Source organism: Varanus komodoensis, unplaced genomic scaffold (genome assembly GCF_004798865.1).
Source record: "Varanus komodoensis strain SLA01 unplaced genomic scaffold, ASM479886v1 scaffold11, whole genome shotgun sequence".
NCBI classification, from domain to species: domain Eukaryota; kingdom Metazoa; phylum Chordata; class Lepidosauria; order Squamata; family Varanidae; genus Varanus; species Varanus komodoensis.
In genome coordinates, this window is record NW_025335317.1 from 16,468,939 (window position 1) to 16,484,201 (window position 15,263).

The 15,263-nt window shown below is 39.3% G+C and overlaps 1 protein-coding gene across 1 annotated transcript in view; it reads left to right on the plus strand.

Moving 5' to 3' along the window:
- The window catches only part of CCAR1 (cell division cycle and apoptosis regulator 1), a 39,335-nt gene that overhangs the window by 8,064 nt on the left and 16,008 nt on the right, over nucleotides 1-15,263 (plus strand). Inside the window, exons 3-12 of the mRNA XM_044420460.1 lie at nucleotides 1,640-1,812; nucleotides 4,917-4,961; nucleotides 6,795-6,827; nucleotides 7,393-7,586; nucleotides 7,901-8,015; nucleotides 8,102-8,294; nucleotides 9,959-10,088; nucleotides 10,319-10,480; nucleotides 12,913-13,138; nucleotides 14,842-14,955. Coding sequence (XP_044276395.1) covers nucleotides 1,640-1,812; nucleotides 4,917-4,961; nucleotides 6,795-6,827; nucleotides 7,393-7,586; nucleotides 7,901-8,015; nucleotides 8,102-8,294; nucleotides 9,959-10,088; nucleotides 10,319-10,480; nucleotides 12,913-13,138; nucleotides 14,842-14,955 — 1,385 coding nt within the window. The remainder of the gene's footprint in view (nucleotides 1-1,639; nucleotides 1,813-4,916; nucleotides 4,962-6,794; nucleotides 6,828-7,392; nucleotides 7,587-7,900; nucleotides 8,016-8,101; nucleotides 8,295-9,958; nucleotides 10,089-10,318; nucleotides 10,481-12,912; nucleotides 13,139-14,841; nucleotides 14,956-15,263) is intronic.

The window sequence follows — 15,263 nt, forward strand, 5'->3', positions numbered from 1 at the left end:
CCCCAAGACTTGCATCTCAGGCCACTCCTATGCATGCCAGGCATGAGTGAGTTTCTTCATACTCTCCATTTTCCATCTACCTCAACATTGTAACCTTCTCACTTTATTAACTTGATACATCAAAGCATGATTTTACAGTCTGTAGAAGTAAGGTAGAAGTTGAATTCAACAGCAATAGCTTGAGAACTGTTCTGTGGTGTCATAATCATATTAGCCCTTAGGGGAAATATTGGACAAGATAAAATACATAAGAACATAGAAGCTTGATTGAGCCATCTGACTCAGTATAGACTTCCATCATCCTAGTGCCCTCCAAATCTTCATCACCTGAAGCCAGCATGGTCATATTGATGGGAGCTTTAATCCAACACATATGGAAGGCACCTGGTTAAAGAAGGCTCACCTGCACAGAATGGCCTCCAGTTCTTGAGTTTCAGCAGATTTCCCTAGCCTTTTTTGGAGATGTCAAGAATCAAACCTGAGATGTTTTAAATTAAACATGAGGCTTGCAAAACATGTTGTTTGTTATTGAAACTACATTTTCTTGAAAACTGTAATAACTGCACTGTGGTTCTTTTTGTTTATTAGCTATTTGATGACTGACACTGAAATCTGAGATTTTGGGAAAGGATTGATTGAATTGGTTATTGGTCCTTTACTGGATTAGGAGAATTTACTTGTATAAAACTTTTACATCACACTTTCAGAGACACACCATCACAAAGCAACATCACAAAGGGATTGGACTCAAGCATACAAACATGCAAAAATAGCACTATCAAAACAAAATAAATTAGAGCAGATTTGAATTTAGTGAATGTGTACCACGTGTATTAACTGTCTATTTCAGAAAGTCAAGTCTGTAGTAATATGTTTTCTTAAAGGCCTGCACTGAAGATATAAAGTCCAAAGTAGCAGAAATGAAGTTTTACAATTGAGAGACTACCGCCTAGAAAGTCCTGTCCCTTAAATTTTTCAATCTAGCTGTTCTGTTTGTTAATAATTTTAAACTTATTTTTATTGTGAATTTCTAAAAAATCAAAACATTTTCCAGTTTTGGGTCATTCATATCTCGCTAGCTTATTTGCTTGTTGTGGTATCCCAGATTTTGAGAGAGTTGTTTCTCCAGGGGCCAGAGTATGCCAACACTTAAAAAAAGAGAAGTGTTCCAGAATGCTGAGAGTTACAGGAGAAATGTCACTGCATACAAATCAACACTATTAGGAAAGACTAAACAACAAATAAAACACAAATGTTGGACTCAGTTTGGGAAATATCAGATAATAAACCAGTTTTGAAGCCATTTGCATTGTTGTTCTGTCATAAGTCTTTCTTATAAAGAGCCCAGGTGTAGCAGCATACAAATGGAAATAATAGGAGCGAGCCCTGAAATACTTTGTCAATAGGAGGTGCTGTGGGTCACCTTTATGTTGATTTTCATAAAATGTTTATGAGTTTCAGTTATTAATTTCTATCTTGCTACCTATTTGAGTTCAGCACCTTGTGATAAATGAGCTGGATTTTTTGCCTCAAGCTAAAGTTAAAATATTCCACATTCCAGAAGTAGCCCCTAAACTAAAGCATGTGTGTTCTGCTACCCTGAATCGAGATGTTCTAATGCTTAGTTCTTAACTTTCAGCTGCTCTTGGTGTTCAACAGCCATCTTTACTTGGAGCATCTCCAACAATATATACACAACAAACAGCATTGGCGGCGGCAGGCCTGAGCACTCAGACTCCAACAAACTATCAGCTCAGTCAGACAGCTGCTTTGCAGCAGCAGGCAGCCGCTGCAGCAGCTGCATTACAGCAGGTAAAGGGAACTGTGTTCCATCTACTGAGAGATGACCTCAAAAGACAAACTGTCAGATAAATCCATTATGCAAGTATTATTTTTGTCAAGTGACTTCACTGTGGTTTAATAACAAATAATGTTTAGTTCTTTTTGTAGCCCACTATATATAGTGATTACTTTGTAGACATTGTACTACATTGTAGCCTTCTTACGGTGTTCTCAGAATATAACATACTCTCCAAAATATGGACACCCTATTACTGAGAAATTTTATCACAGGAAAAATGTGTTGTTTGCCCTAAATTTGTAATTTATAATTAATTACAAATTTTACCTTTTTTAAAAATAATTTAAAACATTTCTATCCCATCTTTACCCGAAATGGGTCTCAAGACGGCTCACAAACTAGTAACAGCACATTAAAATATAATTTTAAAAGTGTACTCTTGTAATGATATTTATTAGTTGCTTTCTGTAACTATGGGTAGCCAAAATGACATTTAGGCATCAAACATAACTCACAACTCAGTAAAAACCTGGCACTCTACCAGATATTCATTCTTCAGACATTTTTGTTGTGAAAAATGGGGTTTCAAGAGATGTACAAAGTCCCAAACCCACACGTGCATTATATCCCACCCCGCCCGCCCGGATGCACAAGACCTTAGTGGTCTTGCTTTTCTTCCTGTGTCTTTGAATATGATATGCCACTGCTTTGACAGCATTTTCCTGCACTTTCATGACCTTGTGGTCATGTTTCACTACATCATGTTGTTGCTGAGGGCAATGCAGCCTTTGCTCTGAATATGGGCAAAGAAAAAATCATTGCCAAGGCACTCCCCCAGATGTCATAACACTATTATTTTCAATGGGTACTATTCCAAGTGTTAATTTGCTTGTACATTCTTTTACAGTTACAGGTAGTATCCCATGTTAGTTCTATATAGAGTAGACCCATTTAAATTAATTAGACTTGCCTTATTAATTTCAGTGGATCTATTCTGCATAGAGCTCACATTGGATTCTAACTTACAGTATATCACGGAAATGAGTACACCCCTCACATTTTGTAAGTATTTTATTATATCTTTTCATGTGACAACCCTGAAGAAATGACACTTTGCTACAATGTAAAGTAGTGAGTATAAAGCTTGTATAACAGTGTAAATTTGCTGTCCCCTCAAAATAACTCAACACGCAGCCATTAATGTCTAAACCACTGGCAACAAAAGTGAGTACACCCCTAAGTGAAACTGTCCAAATTGGGCATTATTAGCCATTTTCCCTCCCCGGTGTCATGTGACTCATTAGTGTACAAGGTCTCAGGTGTGAATGGGGAGCAGGTGTGTTAAATTTGGTGTTATTGCTGTCACTCATACTGGTCACTGGAAGTTCAACATGGCACCTCATGGCAAAAAACTCTCTGAGGACCTGAAAAAAAGAACTGTTGCTCTACATAAAGATGGCCTAGGCTATAAGAAGATTGCCAAGACCCTGAAACTGAGCTGCAGCACGGTGGCCAAGACCATACAGCGGTTTAACAGGACAGGTTCCACTCAGAACAGGCCTCGCCATGGCCGACCAAAGAAGTTGGGTGCACGTGCTGAGCGTCATATCCAGAGGCTGGCCTTGGGAAATAGACGTATGAGTGCTGCCAGCATTGCTGCAGAGGCTGAAGGGGTGGTGGGTCAGCCTGTCAGTGCTCAGACCATACGCCACACACTGCATCAAATTGGTCTGCAGGGCTGTCTTCCCAGAAGGAAGCCTCTTCTAAAGATGATGCACAAGAAAGACCGAAACAGTTTGCTGAAGCCAAGCAGACTAAGGACATGGATTAGTGGAACCATGTTCTGTGGTCTGATGAGACCAAGATGAACTTATTTGGTTCAGATGGTGTCAAGCCTTTGTGGCGACAACCAGGTGAGGAGTACAAAGACAAGTGTGTCTTGCCTACAGTCAAGCATGGTGGTGGGAATGTCATGGTCTAGGGCTGCATGAGAGCTGCCGGCACTGGGGAGCTACAGTTCATTGAGGGAACCATGAATGCCAACATGTACTGTGACATACTGAAGCAGAGCATGATCCCCTCCCTTCAGAGACTGGGCCTCAGGGCAGTATTCCAACATGGTAACAACCCCAAACACACCTCCAAGACGACCACTGCCTTGCTAAAGAAGCTGAGGGTAAAGGTGATGGAATGGCCAAGCATGTCTCCAGACCTAAACCCTATCAAGCATCTGTGGGGCATCCTGAAACGGAAGGTGGAGGAGCGCAAGGTCTCTGACATCCACCAGCTCCGTGATGTCGTCATGGAGGAGTGGAAGAGGACTCCAGTGGCAACCTGTAAAGCTCTGGTGAACTCCATGCCCAAGAGGGTTAAGGCAGAGCTGGAAAATAATGGTGGCCACACAAAATATTGACACTTTGGGCCCAATTTGGACAGTTTCATTTAGAGGTGTACTCACTTTTGTTGCCAGCGGTTTAGACATTAATGGCTGTGTGCTGAGTTATTTTGAGGGTACAGCAAATTTACACTGTTATACAAGCTGTAAACTCACTACTTTGCATTGTAGCAAAGTGTCATTTCTTCAGGGTTGTCACATGAAAAGAAATAATAAAATATTTACAAAATGTGAGGGGTGTACTCCTGTGATATACTGTACATCAGAGTGAGGGAATTATCTTGGCATTAGCAATAGATTCTCTTCTGTTTAACAGCTGTACATGAAATCATAGAAAAATGGGAGAATTCTCAGGTGGTAATTTTTTTTTTTTTTTTTAAGAGATCCTCTCCCCACCCACCACTTCCTAACTTGGGTGAGCACTAAGTGAATTGTGTCCAGCAATGTGTTGCATCTTTTCATGTTGTAGTGTCTAGAGTGATTTTGTGTAACTAGAAATATTTTTCAGGTATTGCTCAATAGTACTTTGTTCAGCTGGTTAAAAATATTAGGAATTATGGATATGAAAGAATTTTGCTTAATCTTTATTGGTACAGTTTTATTTTTTCAATAAAGTTTTATTTTTTATTTTTTAATTTTATTTACTTTTGTCAGAAATTGAACATGAGAATATATTTCTTTTTGTGCAATATTTCTGTTCTGCTTTTGTATGTTTTTCAGCAATATACACAACCTCAGCAGACCCTCTATAGTGTACAACAGCAGGTTTGTGTAACATTTTCTGTCCATTTTCAGTAGTATTTATATTATGTTACATTAAGTCTGAACTGGGCCATAGATTCTGGATCTGACTAGTTAAGATTTACATAGTCAGATATGGAAATCACTGTAATACTTACATTGTCAAATCACTATATTCCTACTAAAGTGCCTGGTTATCTCACACAGACTTAGATTCTTTAATTTATTCCTCAACATTGGCCAGGTGAAAATAGGCACACTTTATATCAGATTAAAGAATACATCATAGCCATGGATTCTTATGGCTGGGATATCTTATTTTTAAAAAGAACAAATGAATAAATGATGTGTGCATTACTGCTACAATGCATGTAACTTTGCACACAATGTCTGTATTTTTCCTATATTCAGTGTTACATCAATTTGGACACTAATTTTTTAAAAATCATGTTACCAAAGCATTAAAGCTTTATACAAAATGTTTTCAAAATCCAAGAAAATTACTTGTTAGCATATGCTCCAGTGTGTGATAACAAAGTGGTATAAATAAGTATAGTTTATCATTATACATGCTAATTGCTAAGTATTATATGTGTCTGTGTTAGCATTACCTGAAGAATCTTGGGAATTGTTCTGGGAGAGAGCTAATCTGTATTGAACAGTGATCCGTTCTTTCAGAACACTATACTACTTTGGATTCGTTACAAAAGCAGTGAGGATACAGCATATAGTCTTAGGCAATGACTATTTGCATGACATGACAATCCACTGTGGGCAACTGGCCTCAGCGGGTTGTCATGCTGTGTGAACCCCGATCACTTCCCACTGGGTGGCTTGTTTGTGGGCAACAAGCTACCCTGGCAACATGCGATGTGCAGGATTGTTTGACCTCCCAATGAATTGTTGTGCTGTCTGAACCCAGCTGACTGACCCTGATGTGGTTTCCAAGGAATTGGTAAAGGAGCTGCTCAGCAAGAGCAGCAAAATTCCCTGTTGCTCTTGCTGAGCTTGCCTGAGCCAGTGGCAGCTACTATAATAAGTGCTTAAGTGGCATGGTGGATTGACTGTCATTAGAATAGTCTCTGTCTTGCTGGCTTTGCTTCAACTCTGTCTGCTCTCCACAGGTTTTTATCTTCATCTTTTAAAAATAATCTTTTTCAAGTGAACCCTTAGCCACTTTCAGGTGACTAAAATGAAAAAACTTGCATCATCAATGTCCCAGGATGTATCTTTTGTTAAAGTGCAGGAGGTTCCTCTTAGGAACAGTGAGGAAACAAGGCTTCCTCGCTGTACAAAAAGAGGTTTATTTTGTACTTTTCACTCTCTTAACAGCTATCAAAAGTTGAATTGTCAAAGAAAGCAAAGCTATGAATGAAAGAGGTTCATGAAAGGGGGAGGCTGGTAGACCATCTTCTTTGTGGCGCAATATCCTCCAGTTTATTTTATTTTGGTTGAACCTGGGTCTTCTCAGGTGCTTGTACTTTATACCAACTTCCACTTTGAACTGTAGCTAGTGGGACAATTCAGGACAAAAAACTAGTATGAGAATGAGTTAGTCCGGAAACTAACAGTTTTGGCAGGCTAGAAGTTATTTTCAAGTGCTTTTCTTTGGGCAAGACTAAATAGTAGAATTTGTCTGCTTTGGTTTCAAGCATTGATTGTTTTGCTGTCAAGTGGTCTCTGACCTGTGGTGGCCATATGAATGAAAGCCATCCAAAATGTCCTAGAAAACTACAGTAATGATGATTGTTACAGAAGCTAGAATGCAAGCATAAGTAATCACAAATATATTTTGCAAAGGCTTTTTGGGCAAATGCACAATATTTAAAAAGTAATTATTTATCTTCATTTTTTAAGTTGCAGCAACCTCAACAAACACTTTTAACCCAGGTTAGTTTGTTTTGTATTGAAACTTTATCACAACTGTATATGTGTTTCTCAGCTCTACTTTTACCCGATCTTCAAAAATAATGGTGCTTAAAAAGACAATTAACAATAGTAACATAGGAAGAGAAGGAAAATTTGAAATCTGAGAATGCACAGCAAAGTAAGGTCGGCCTCCAGTTTATGATTGGTGCCAGTTCAAAGCCATTTATGCTCCATGATGTGCACATTCAGCTATCATGTCTGATGTTTCTTGTTTATAAAATTGTCTCTTATTAAAAGAAACCAGTAGTTTGAGGAAATGACTTGGAAGAAATGACTGCCACAGTGAGCAGGTTAGGTTTCTGATGCATTGGTTGCCCCAGCTTAATGCAAGCTTAATGAACTTTATTGATAGGAAAATTCTAGTTTTAATTGTGTATACTCCCACCCCACCCCCAGTAGTGTAGTTTTAATGAACATTTTACAGCGGGCCTCTTGTTCAGAATAAATCTTCAGAAAATGTTTTGGGTGAAATTCATTAAGAAAAATACAAATGCTTACATAGTTTCCTGCTTCATCTTGCATTCAGCCAGCTGTGGCACTGCCAACAAGCCTTAGCCTATCTACCCCTCAGCCAGCAGCGCAGATAACTGTTTCTTATCCAGCACCGCGGTCAAGTCAACAGCAGACCCAACCACAGAAGCAGCGTGTCTTTACTGGTGTAGTTACCAAGCTACATGATACATTTGGCTTTGTTGATGAAGATGTATTCTTCCAGCTCAGGTAAGCAGATTCTGCTGTCATTGGTCAAATAAGTTACATACATTATACAGATGTGATTTTACTGATCCATGTTATCCTTATCAGGAAGTTTTGGATTTGTGACAAGTATAAATGACCCTTGTATATGGTGTTTTCTCCACATTGCAGACCAGGCACTAGCTTGTAATTTTGTTCATCCAAAAATAACCTTATCTCTGTTTAATAATCCTCTAAAGACCCTTTCTGAAAATAAATATACCTAGAATATTTTCTCTAGGATTTTTGTGTGTGTAGAATTAATAACATCCAATAATCTGACCATTTTATTTTTGCAGTGCTGTTAAAGGGAAAACTCCTCAAGTGGGAGACAGAGTTTTGGTAGAAGCAACTTATAATCCTAACATGCCTTTCAAATGGAACGCACAGAGAATTCAGACGCTACCAAATCAGGTATATAAAAGTGCTTTGTCTGACTGTTGTTGGCACCTTTAGCATAAAGCTCATTCACAAGGTGTTCCCTTTTCTTCCCCGATTAGAACCAGACTCAGACCCAGCCTTTACTCAAGACTCCTCCACCTGTACTTCAACCCATTGCACAGCAGACTGCATTCAGTGTTCAGGCACAGCCACAGCCACAATCACTGTTGCAGGCACAAATATCAGCAGCTTCAATTACACCTTTGCTTCAGACACAACCACAGCCATTGCTACAACAGCCACAGCAGAAAGGTATTCCCCCAAAATGTGACATTTTTGTCTACTGTTAATAGTAAATGTCATTTTTTAAAAAATGGTCAGACATGTATTCTGAAATATTTTAGAAATTCTAACATCTAGAAAACTTAGTGATTTCTCATGCCTTGTTATATTTTCTGAGGAATAAACTGAGTGCCTTCATTTGGAATAAGGAGCCTATAAGAAAGCACCAAAACTCATGAATTATTTCTGCCCAAAATAGGTTGGTGTTGGAGTTGACAAACTGAGCAATTCTGCAGTCTGAGTAGTTATTTTATTTTATCATTGTTTTGCTGTTTTATTGATTGGTTTGGTATTTCGTTGCTTTTATTTTTATGAACCACTCTGGTACTTTCTTTAAATAGAAGGTGACATAAAGATTTTCTTAAATAATAAATGGGCAAGCAGCACTTCATCCATAAAAAACATGTTTGGTGTCCTACATGGGTATATAATATGACCAGTTAATACTGCTGATTTGGACTTAGTTCTGCTAACCTAGAGTAGAAGTTACCTGATTTTTTTTAGTAAGCCATTTTGCCCACATGTTCTTCCTCAGGGTTTCATTCTGCTTTTGGGGTTCATTTCCTTATGCTATGAGCTGTTTGCACATCACGGTAAGCCACCATGGGTTAGTTCACTCATGGGACTCCCAAGACATTTCACTAGCTACATTTTCAGTATGTATAGCAGGAGGACGGGACAACCTGTGTCATGTAAACACTTGAGTGTTGAAGTTATTTGAAATTTGAACAAGCCCTCAGTTATCCTTGAGGATATTTATATTTCTCAGCCCTATGCTGTCATATGACATCAGACATGTTTGCATCCTATTAGCTACAGCTATAGAAAGCATGATTGAAAAAGTACACTCAAGGGAAAATGTACTAGTTCTACCAGTAGACTAGTAAACCATGCCTCTTTTTCTCCACTGTAGGGAAACTGTGGTTTGCACAGTTGTTGCAAATCAAAACAGTATATGCATTTTTACTAACTTATGGCAAGCTTTAAGACGTTGTTCTCTTGTAGTGCTTAATGGGGTACTTGTATTGCTGAAAGTTACCTAATAGATTGTGGATGACTTGAGAGCCAGTTCACATTATAGCAAGTAATTGTGGCTCTTTTTTCCATCTTGTGTTTCTCGGGAGCATCTGTATCATTTGATGCAGAACTGTACGTCAGTGTGCTTGTGATTAGCCATGACTCTGCAGCATCTGGTCACTGCCTGATGATGTGTACATGATTCTCTTTCAAATATCGAAGCATGAACCAAGAAGCACATAGTGGACAAGCAGCAAATATGCTTACTTCAAAGCAAGGACTAGCCCTAAGCATAAATAGCCAGGGTTTTTCTTAAAATGAACACTGATTTTTATTACATATTGCAGGAAATTGTATGGTTGAAATAGAGCCATTCAGCAAGCATAAAATTACTGAGTATGCAGGTTTAAAGTGTTTATCTATATAAAGAAGTTTAGACCTAATTGTTCAAATTTGCTTTTTTCAGTTTTCCAGACTACTTACATATTTCAGAATGATGAGGCTTAACATTGAGGAAGAAAAATTTCAGTGTTTTCTTGAATTTCATTTTATTGGGCTAGATATGAGGCATCTTCTGTTGCTTACTGTTTATGCACATGTGGGATTTTTCCCCCTAGCTGGTTTGCTACAGCCCCCTGTTCGAATAGTTTCACAGCCTCAACCAGCACGGAGATTAGATCCGCCACCCAGATTTTCGGGGCGAAATGACAGAGGAGATCCCATGACTAACAGAAAAGATGACAGAAGGTGTGATATAATAATTTCATTCAATTTTCTTTATATACTAGATACATTTCAAATACTTTAATTCATTTTAAGTATAAGTACTATGCAATTTATTACAGTGATTTGGAACATTGTATTTTGTGTTAATTGGAGTCTACTGCTGTTGGTTCTAGAGTAATAGACTTGTCAACTTCATGTTCATGATACTACAGATGCTAAAATGAGACATTTATATTTCATATATGGTTAAGTCGTGAGAGAGAGCGTGAGAGGCGTAGGTCACGGGAAAGATCACCCCAGAGAAAGCGATCTAGAGAAAGGTCACCTCGGAGAGAGCGGGAAAGGTCACCTCGAAGACCCCGGCGTGTTGTTCCCCGTTACACAGTCCAGTTTTCCAAGTTCTCATTAGACTGGTATGTTGCATTTCATTTATGTACCGAAATAATCTGATAGCCATAAAATGTTTTTGACAAAGCCAAGAGTCGAAAACCTGATAAGGAGCTAGAATGTTCTGAGAAAATTAAGGAGATCATGCAAACATGGTTTTTAATTTATTGTTATATCATGCATTTTTACAAGAATTGAGGCTGGCTGTGGGCATTGTGCAGGGCTACTGGGGAATAAACTTTGCAAACCTGATTGTTGAAGAGTTTATCTGGCAGTAATACGACTCTATGTAATGATAAGCCAGAGAACACCCATTCTCCGTCCCACCATTGCTGGACCCGCACCTGCCCAAGGACCAAACTCACCCCCATGGCCAAGCCATTAGACTTAGCACCACAGCTCAGCCAGACACCAAATCAGGTTAAGGACTAGTGTATTAAAGCATTAAGAAAGGAAGAGGACACTGGAGTACAGAAAGAAAGGGGGAAAGGGCAAGTGGACAGCAGCAAAATGATAAAACATAAGCAGATTCTAATATCACAATCGTGAACATGCATATTCCTTGTTGCACCACAGAAACTAGCCCTAAACTACACTTTACCTAAATCAGGTCCCCCTGCTGTGAAGACTTCAGCATTTGATCAGGAAGCAAAATCTCTTACCAGGTCAAGATCCAGCAGGAGGGAAAAGATTCTCTCTAGCCAGAGGTTGTCACCTCTGCCCTCTGTTTCCTGACAATGGAGTGATGCCAACCTGTCAATATGAGAGACCTCTACTTCCCTAAATGTTAGCAGTTCACACCAGTACCATCCAAGGCTGATGATTCTCAGCTAGTTGTCCTTGAGCCCATCTTCAGCGATAATCCTGTGAGCACAGATCATTCCCCCATTTTTGACGCTTGATGTTTCGGCTCAAACGCTTAAATTTAAACTTTCCCAGGACTTAGTTACAGTCTGTATTTATGCTGTGGGGGGGGGAGGGGGTTAAGGTACAAAGAACAGCGTCTTGAGAACGTCAGTTTCTTTCTTTAAGGCTGATGCTTTAGAGAAGGGGGCATTATCAAGGCATATAGGTTTCAGAATTTTCTGCATAGTGTTTTAATGTAAAATACTTTTAAAAAGAATCGGCAGCCCATTCTGCAGATGAGCTACACAATCTGTGTTGTTCATGAAACAACCCATGGTACACCCAACAGATGATTGAGCTCACTGTACATTATGTCCAATCTTTTCCTTTGGTGCTACTACAGGTATCCCAGGGACTCCATGCCAGGACCTATCCAGTTTTGGCTTCCTGCTTTGATTGTGATCCCTTTTAATATTGCTGCAGTTTCTTCCCCTTTTACTCTTCACTCTCTTTTGGGCACCCTTTTTGTTTGTTTGTTGTGTTGGATTTTAGGATGAGCATAAGTGTAAAATAAGTGCTGCAGGATAGTTGCTCTGCCCTATGGCTGTTATGCCACAGGGTTCTAGAGGGCTCTGTGCTGTCCACCATGCTCTTCAAGATCCACATGAAACCACTGAGAGAGGTCATCTGGAGGTTTGGGCTGAGATCTCAACAATATGTGATTTTTGGTTTTTGTAAGCCGTCCAGGGGCTTTTAGTATTGGGATGGCATATAAAAACTTAAAATAAATAAAATGCTCAGCTCTTCCTCTCCCTTAATGTCAAATCCAGGTGAGGCAGTGTCAGTCCTGAACTGGTGCATGAGCTCAGTAATGGACTGGATGGGAGCTAATAAACTGCAATGCAATCCAGACAAGATGGAAGTACTGATGGTTGTGCAGTCAGTCAGATGAGCTGAATGGCCTATAGCCTGTTCTGGATTGGGTCGTGCTGCTCCTTAAAGGACAGGGTTCACCACTTGGTAGTGCTCCTCGATCCAAAACTCTCACTTGAGTCCCAAGTGGATTTGGTGGCCAGGAGCACCTTCCTTCAGCTGTAGCTAATTTATCAACTATGGCCATATCCTAACAGACAAAGCTTAGCCATAGTCATGCATGCTCTGATAACATCACAATTGAACTACTGCAATGTGCTGTATGTGGGACTGTTTTTGAAGACGGTCTGAACACTCCTAACTGATTCATATTCAAGCTTTGTGACTTTTAACAAGAACTAGTTTGCGGACTCATATTATACCAGTTTTGTATCATCTCCACTGGCTAACAGTGGAAGTCAGGGCCCAATTTAAAGTGCTTGTACTTACATATGAAGTCCAAAATGGCTTGGGTCCTGAAGCTTAAATTAACTTTTGGAAGCTTTTGCACACTTCTGTGTGAACTGTGGTTAATGCTAAAACTAGGACAAAATTAGAAGAACCCTCAAGGTATAAACAAAAACTCACTAAAATGGAGCTGCCAGAAGTATAAGGAAAACTAGACAGACTGTTTCTGCTCATTGCTTTTAAGCTCCAGATTTTTCTTCCTATATGAAATATTTGTTTTTATTGTTTAAAGCCTTAATTGTGATATGATGGAACTGAGACGACGCTATCAGAACCTGTACATACCAAGTGACTTCTTTGATGCTCAGTTTACATGGGTGGATGCTTTTCCTATGTCAAGACCATTTCAGCTGGGAAACTACTGCAACTTTTATGTAATGCACAGAGAAGTAGATCCTTTGGATAAGAACAGTGCTGTACTGGACCCACCAGATGCTGATCATCTTTACAGTGCAAAGGTGAGTATGACACTCTCAATGTCATTTTTTTCATTGAAAATAAGAACGCCATCATGGAAGCCTGATGCATTCTGTGTACCACATCTTGAATTGACCGTGTGGATTCAGTATTTTCCACATTGGTCCTGAAACAACAAACTAAAATAATCTGTATCCAAATGGTTATAAAAGCAAATACTGGAAATGATCAGTGATCAATGAAAATCAAGAATGCATTTGTGGATTCTTTCGGTTTTGGACATTTGGTATATAAGCAGTTTTGTTTTTAAGTGGTAGGAAATGGTTATTTGCCTTTGCCCACACTACTTTCTATTTTAGAGAATGCTTTTTGCCTGCAAATAATTTTAGTGCATGTTTCCACTTGGTACCTTCCTGATATTTTGGACTTCAACCCCTGGAAGTGCCTGCTAACATGGCTAATGGTGAGAAATGAGTGGCGCTAAAGTCCAGAATACCTGAAGGACTCTGGACTGGGATAGCTGATCTTCTGGGACCTGTATCTTTGCAAATTTACATTATATGTTGTAGCATGTATATGAGCATTGAGTTAGATATTAAGCATGAGGCAATAATGTCATAGTGTGTTGTAGGGCCGCTCTTGCCCATAATCAGTTGACTTGTCCAGACCCAGGAGACTGATTTTGTCATGGGTTGGGCTGATCAGCTACAGAGACACTTGCTTTTTGTGATCTTACCAGGAATTGCCCTTCTACTGGTCAGAATGGCACTTTGGAAGAACTGTCACTTGTTCCTCAGTTTTTTAAAAAATGACTAAAGAGGATGACTATGACATGTGCAGATTTTATAGCTATATATATCCCTCCCAAAAAAAGCAAAACCCTGATTAGCCCTGTGAAAAGCACTGGATTTTTTAAAAGAACATTTACATTACTCAGCTGTCAAAAATAAATGGGATTGTCTGCACTTTTCCACTTTCTGGAGCATTTAAAAGGAAAGGGTGTAAAAGGTGAAAATATTAGGTCCATACTTAAAATGTAGAAGATCATGCTGTGAGGGGGATGGTGAAGTTACTACCTTTTGCAAGCAGAGCTCTTACTGCTTTGCTTTGGGCTTGGCTGCTTGCCATTTGAGAGCTGGCAAGTGAAAACAAAGTAACATATTTGAAGCCCGACTTCATTAATGTCTATAGGTGCTTTACTCAGGCAAGGATTTGCATTTCAGGGGTAGACACTACAGATACCCCATTTGCTCCGTCATGTCCTGCCATCCTCTAAGGATCCTTAGAGTCTAAGGATTTCTTTTTTAAATTGTTGGAAATATTTCTGTGGTTTTTTTGGACTGAAATAAGAAAATAGAGGGGAAAGTTTTCAAATTTAGTGACTGGGAATTAGATAGAGGGGACACATGGGTTAATGTAAGGATTAGGAAGTAAACTGAAGAAATCTGGCACATATTTAAGGGCCGGGACCCACAGTAAGTCCATCCATCTTTTGGGTGCTCCATGAGTTGTTCAGAGACCAACTAACCATAATTACTTTTGTGCAGGAAGGTTTAGCAGGACATGCAGATGTGCCCCCTGAAGTTAGATAATCCTACAGAAATAATCTTTGTGTGTGTGCATGCGCACATACGCATGTGTTAGCCAGTCTCATTGAGTTCAGAAACTCCATGTAAGATAGCAGACTTTGTATACGAGCATTTTTTCCTTGTCCTGTCAGTAATTTCTCTTGCTACTTTAACAGGTAATGCTTATGGCTAGTCCTGGCATGGAAGATCTCTATCACAAATCATGTGCCCTGGCTGAAGATCCTCAAGAAGTTCGGGATGGTTTTCAGCATCCTGCTAGACTTATAAAGGTAAAAAAGCATTTCAATAATTTCATGAACAAAAATAATGTTGATATTATATTTATATCCCATCTTTACATGGAATTCCCAATGGTATCCCATCCAGTTTATTTATCATATCCACATCTGTTTAGTTGTAATGAATCTGCAGGACCTTGTGCTTTTGAGCTGTTCAGTGCACAGGCTTTCATAAAATTGTCTAGGATTCAAGGGTCATGTTGCATTAGCAGAAAGCACTTTTACTTGAGCATTGTGAGGAGAGGTTTATCTCCCATTCCCCCTGCAAGGCTGGTCCCCATTGGACTCAGAAGCAGAAT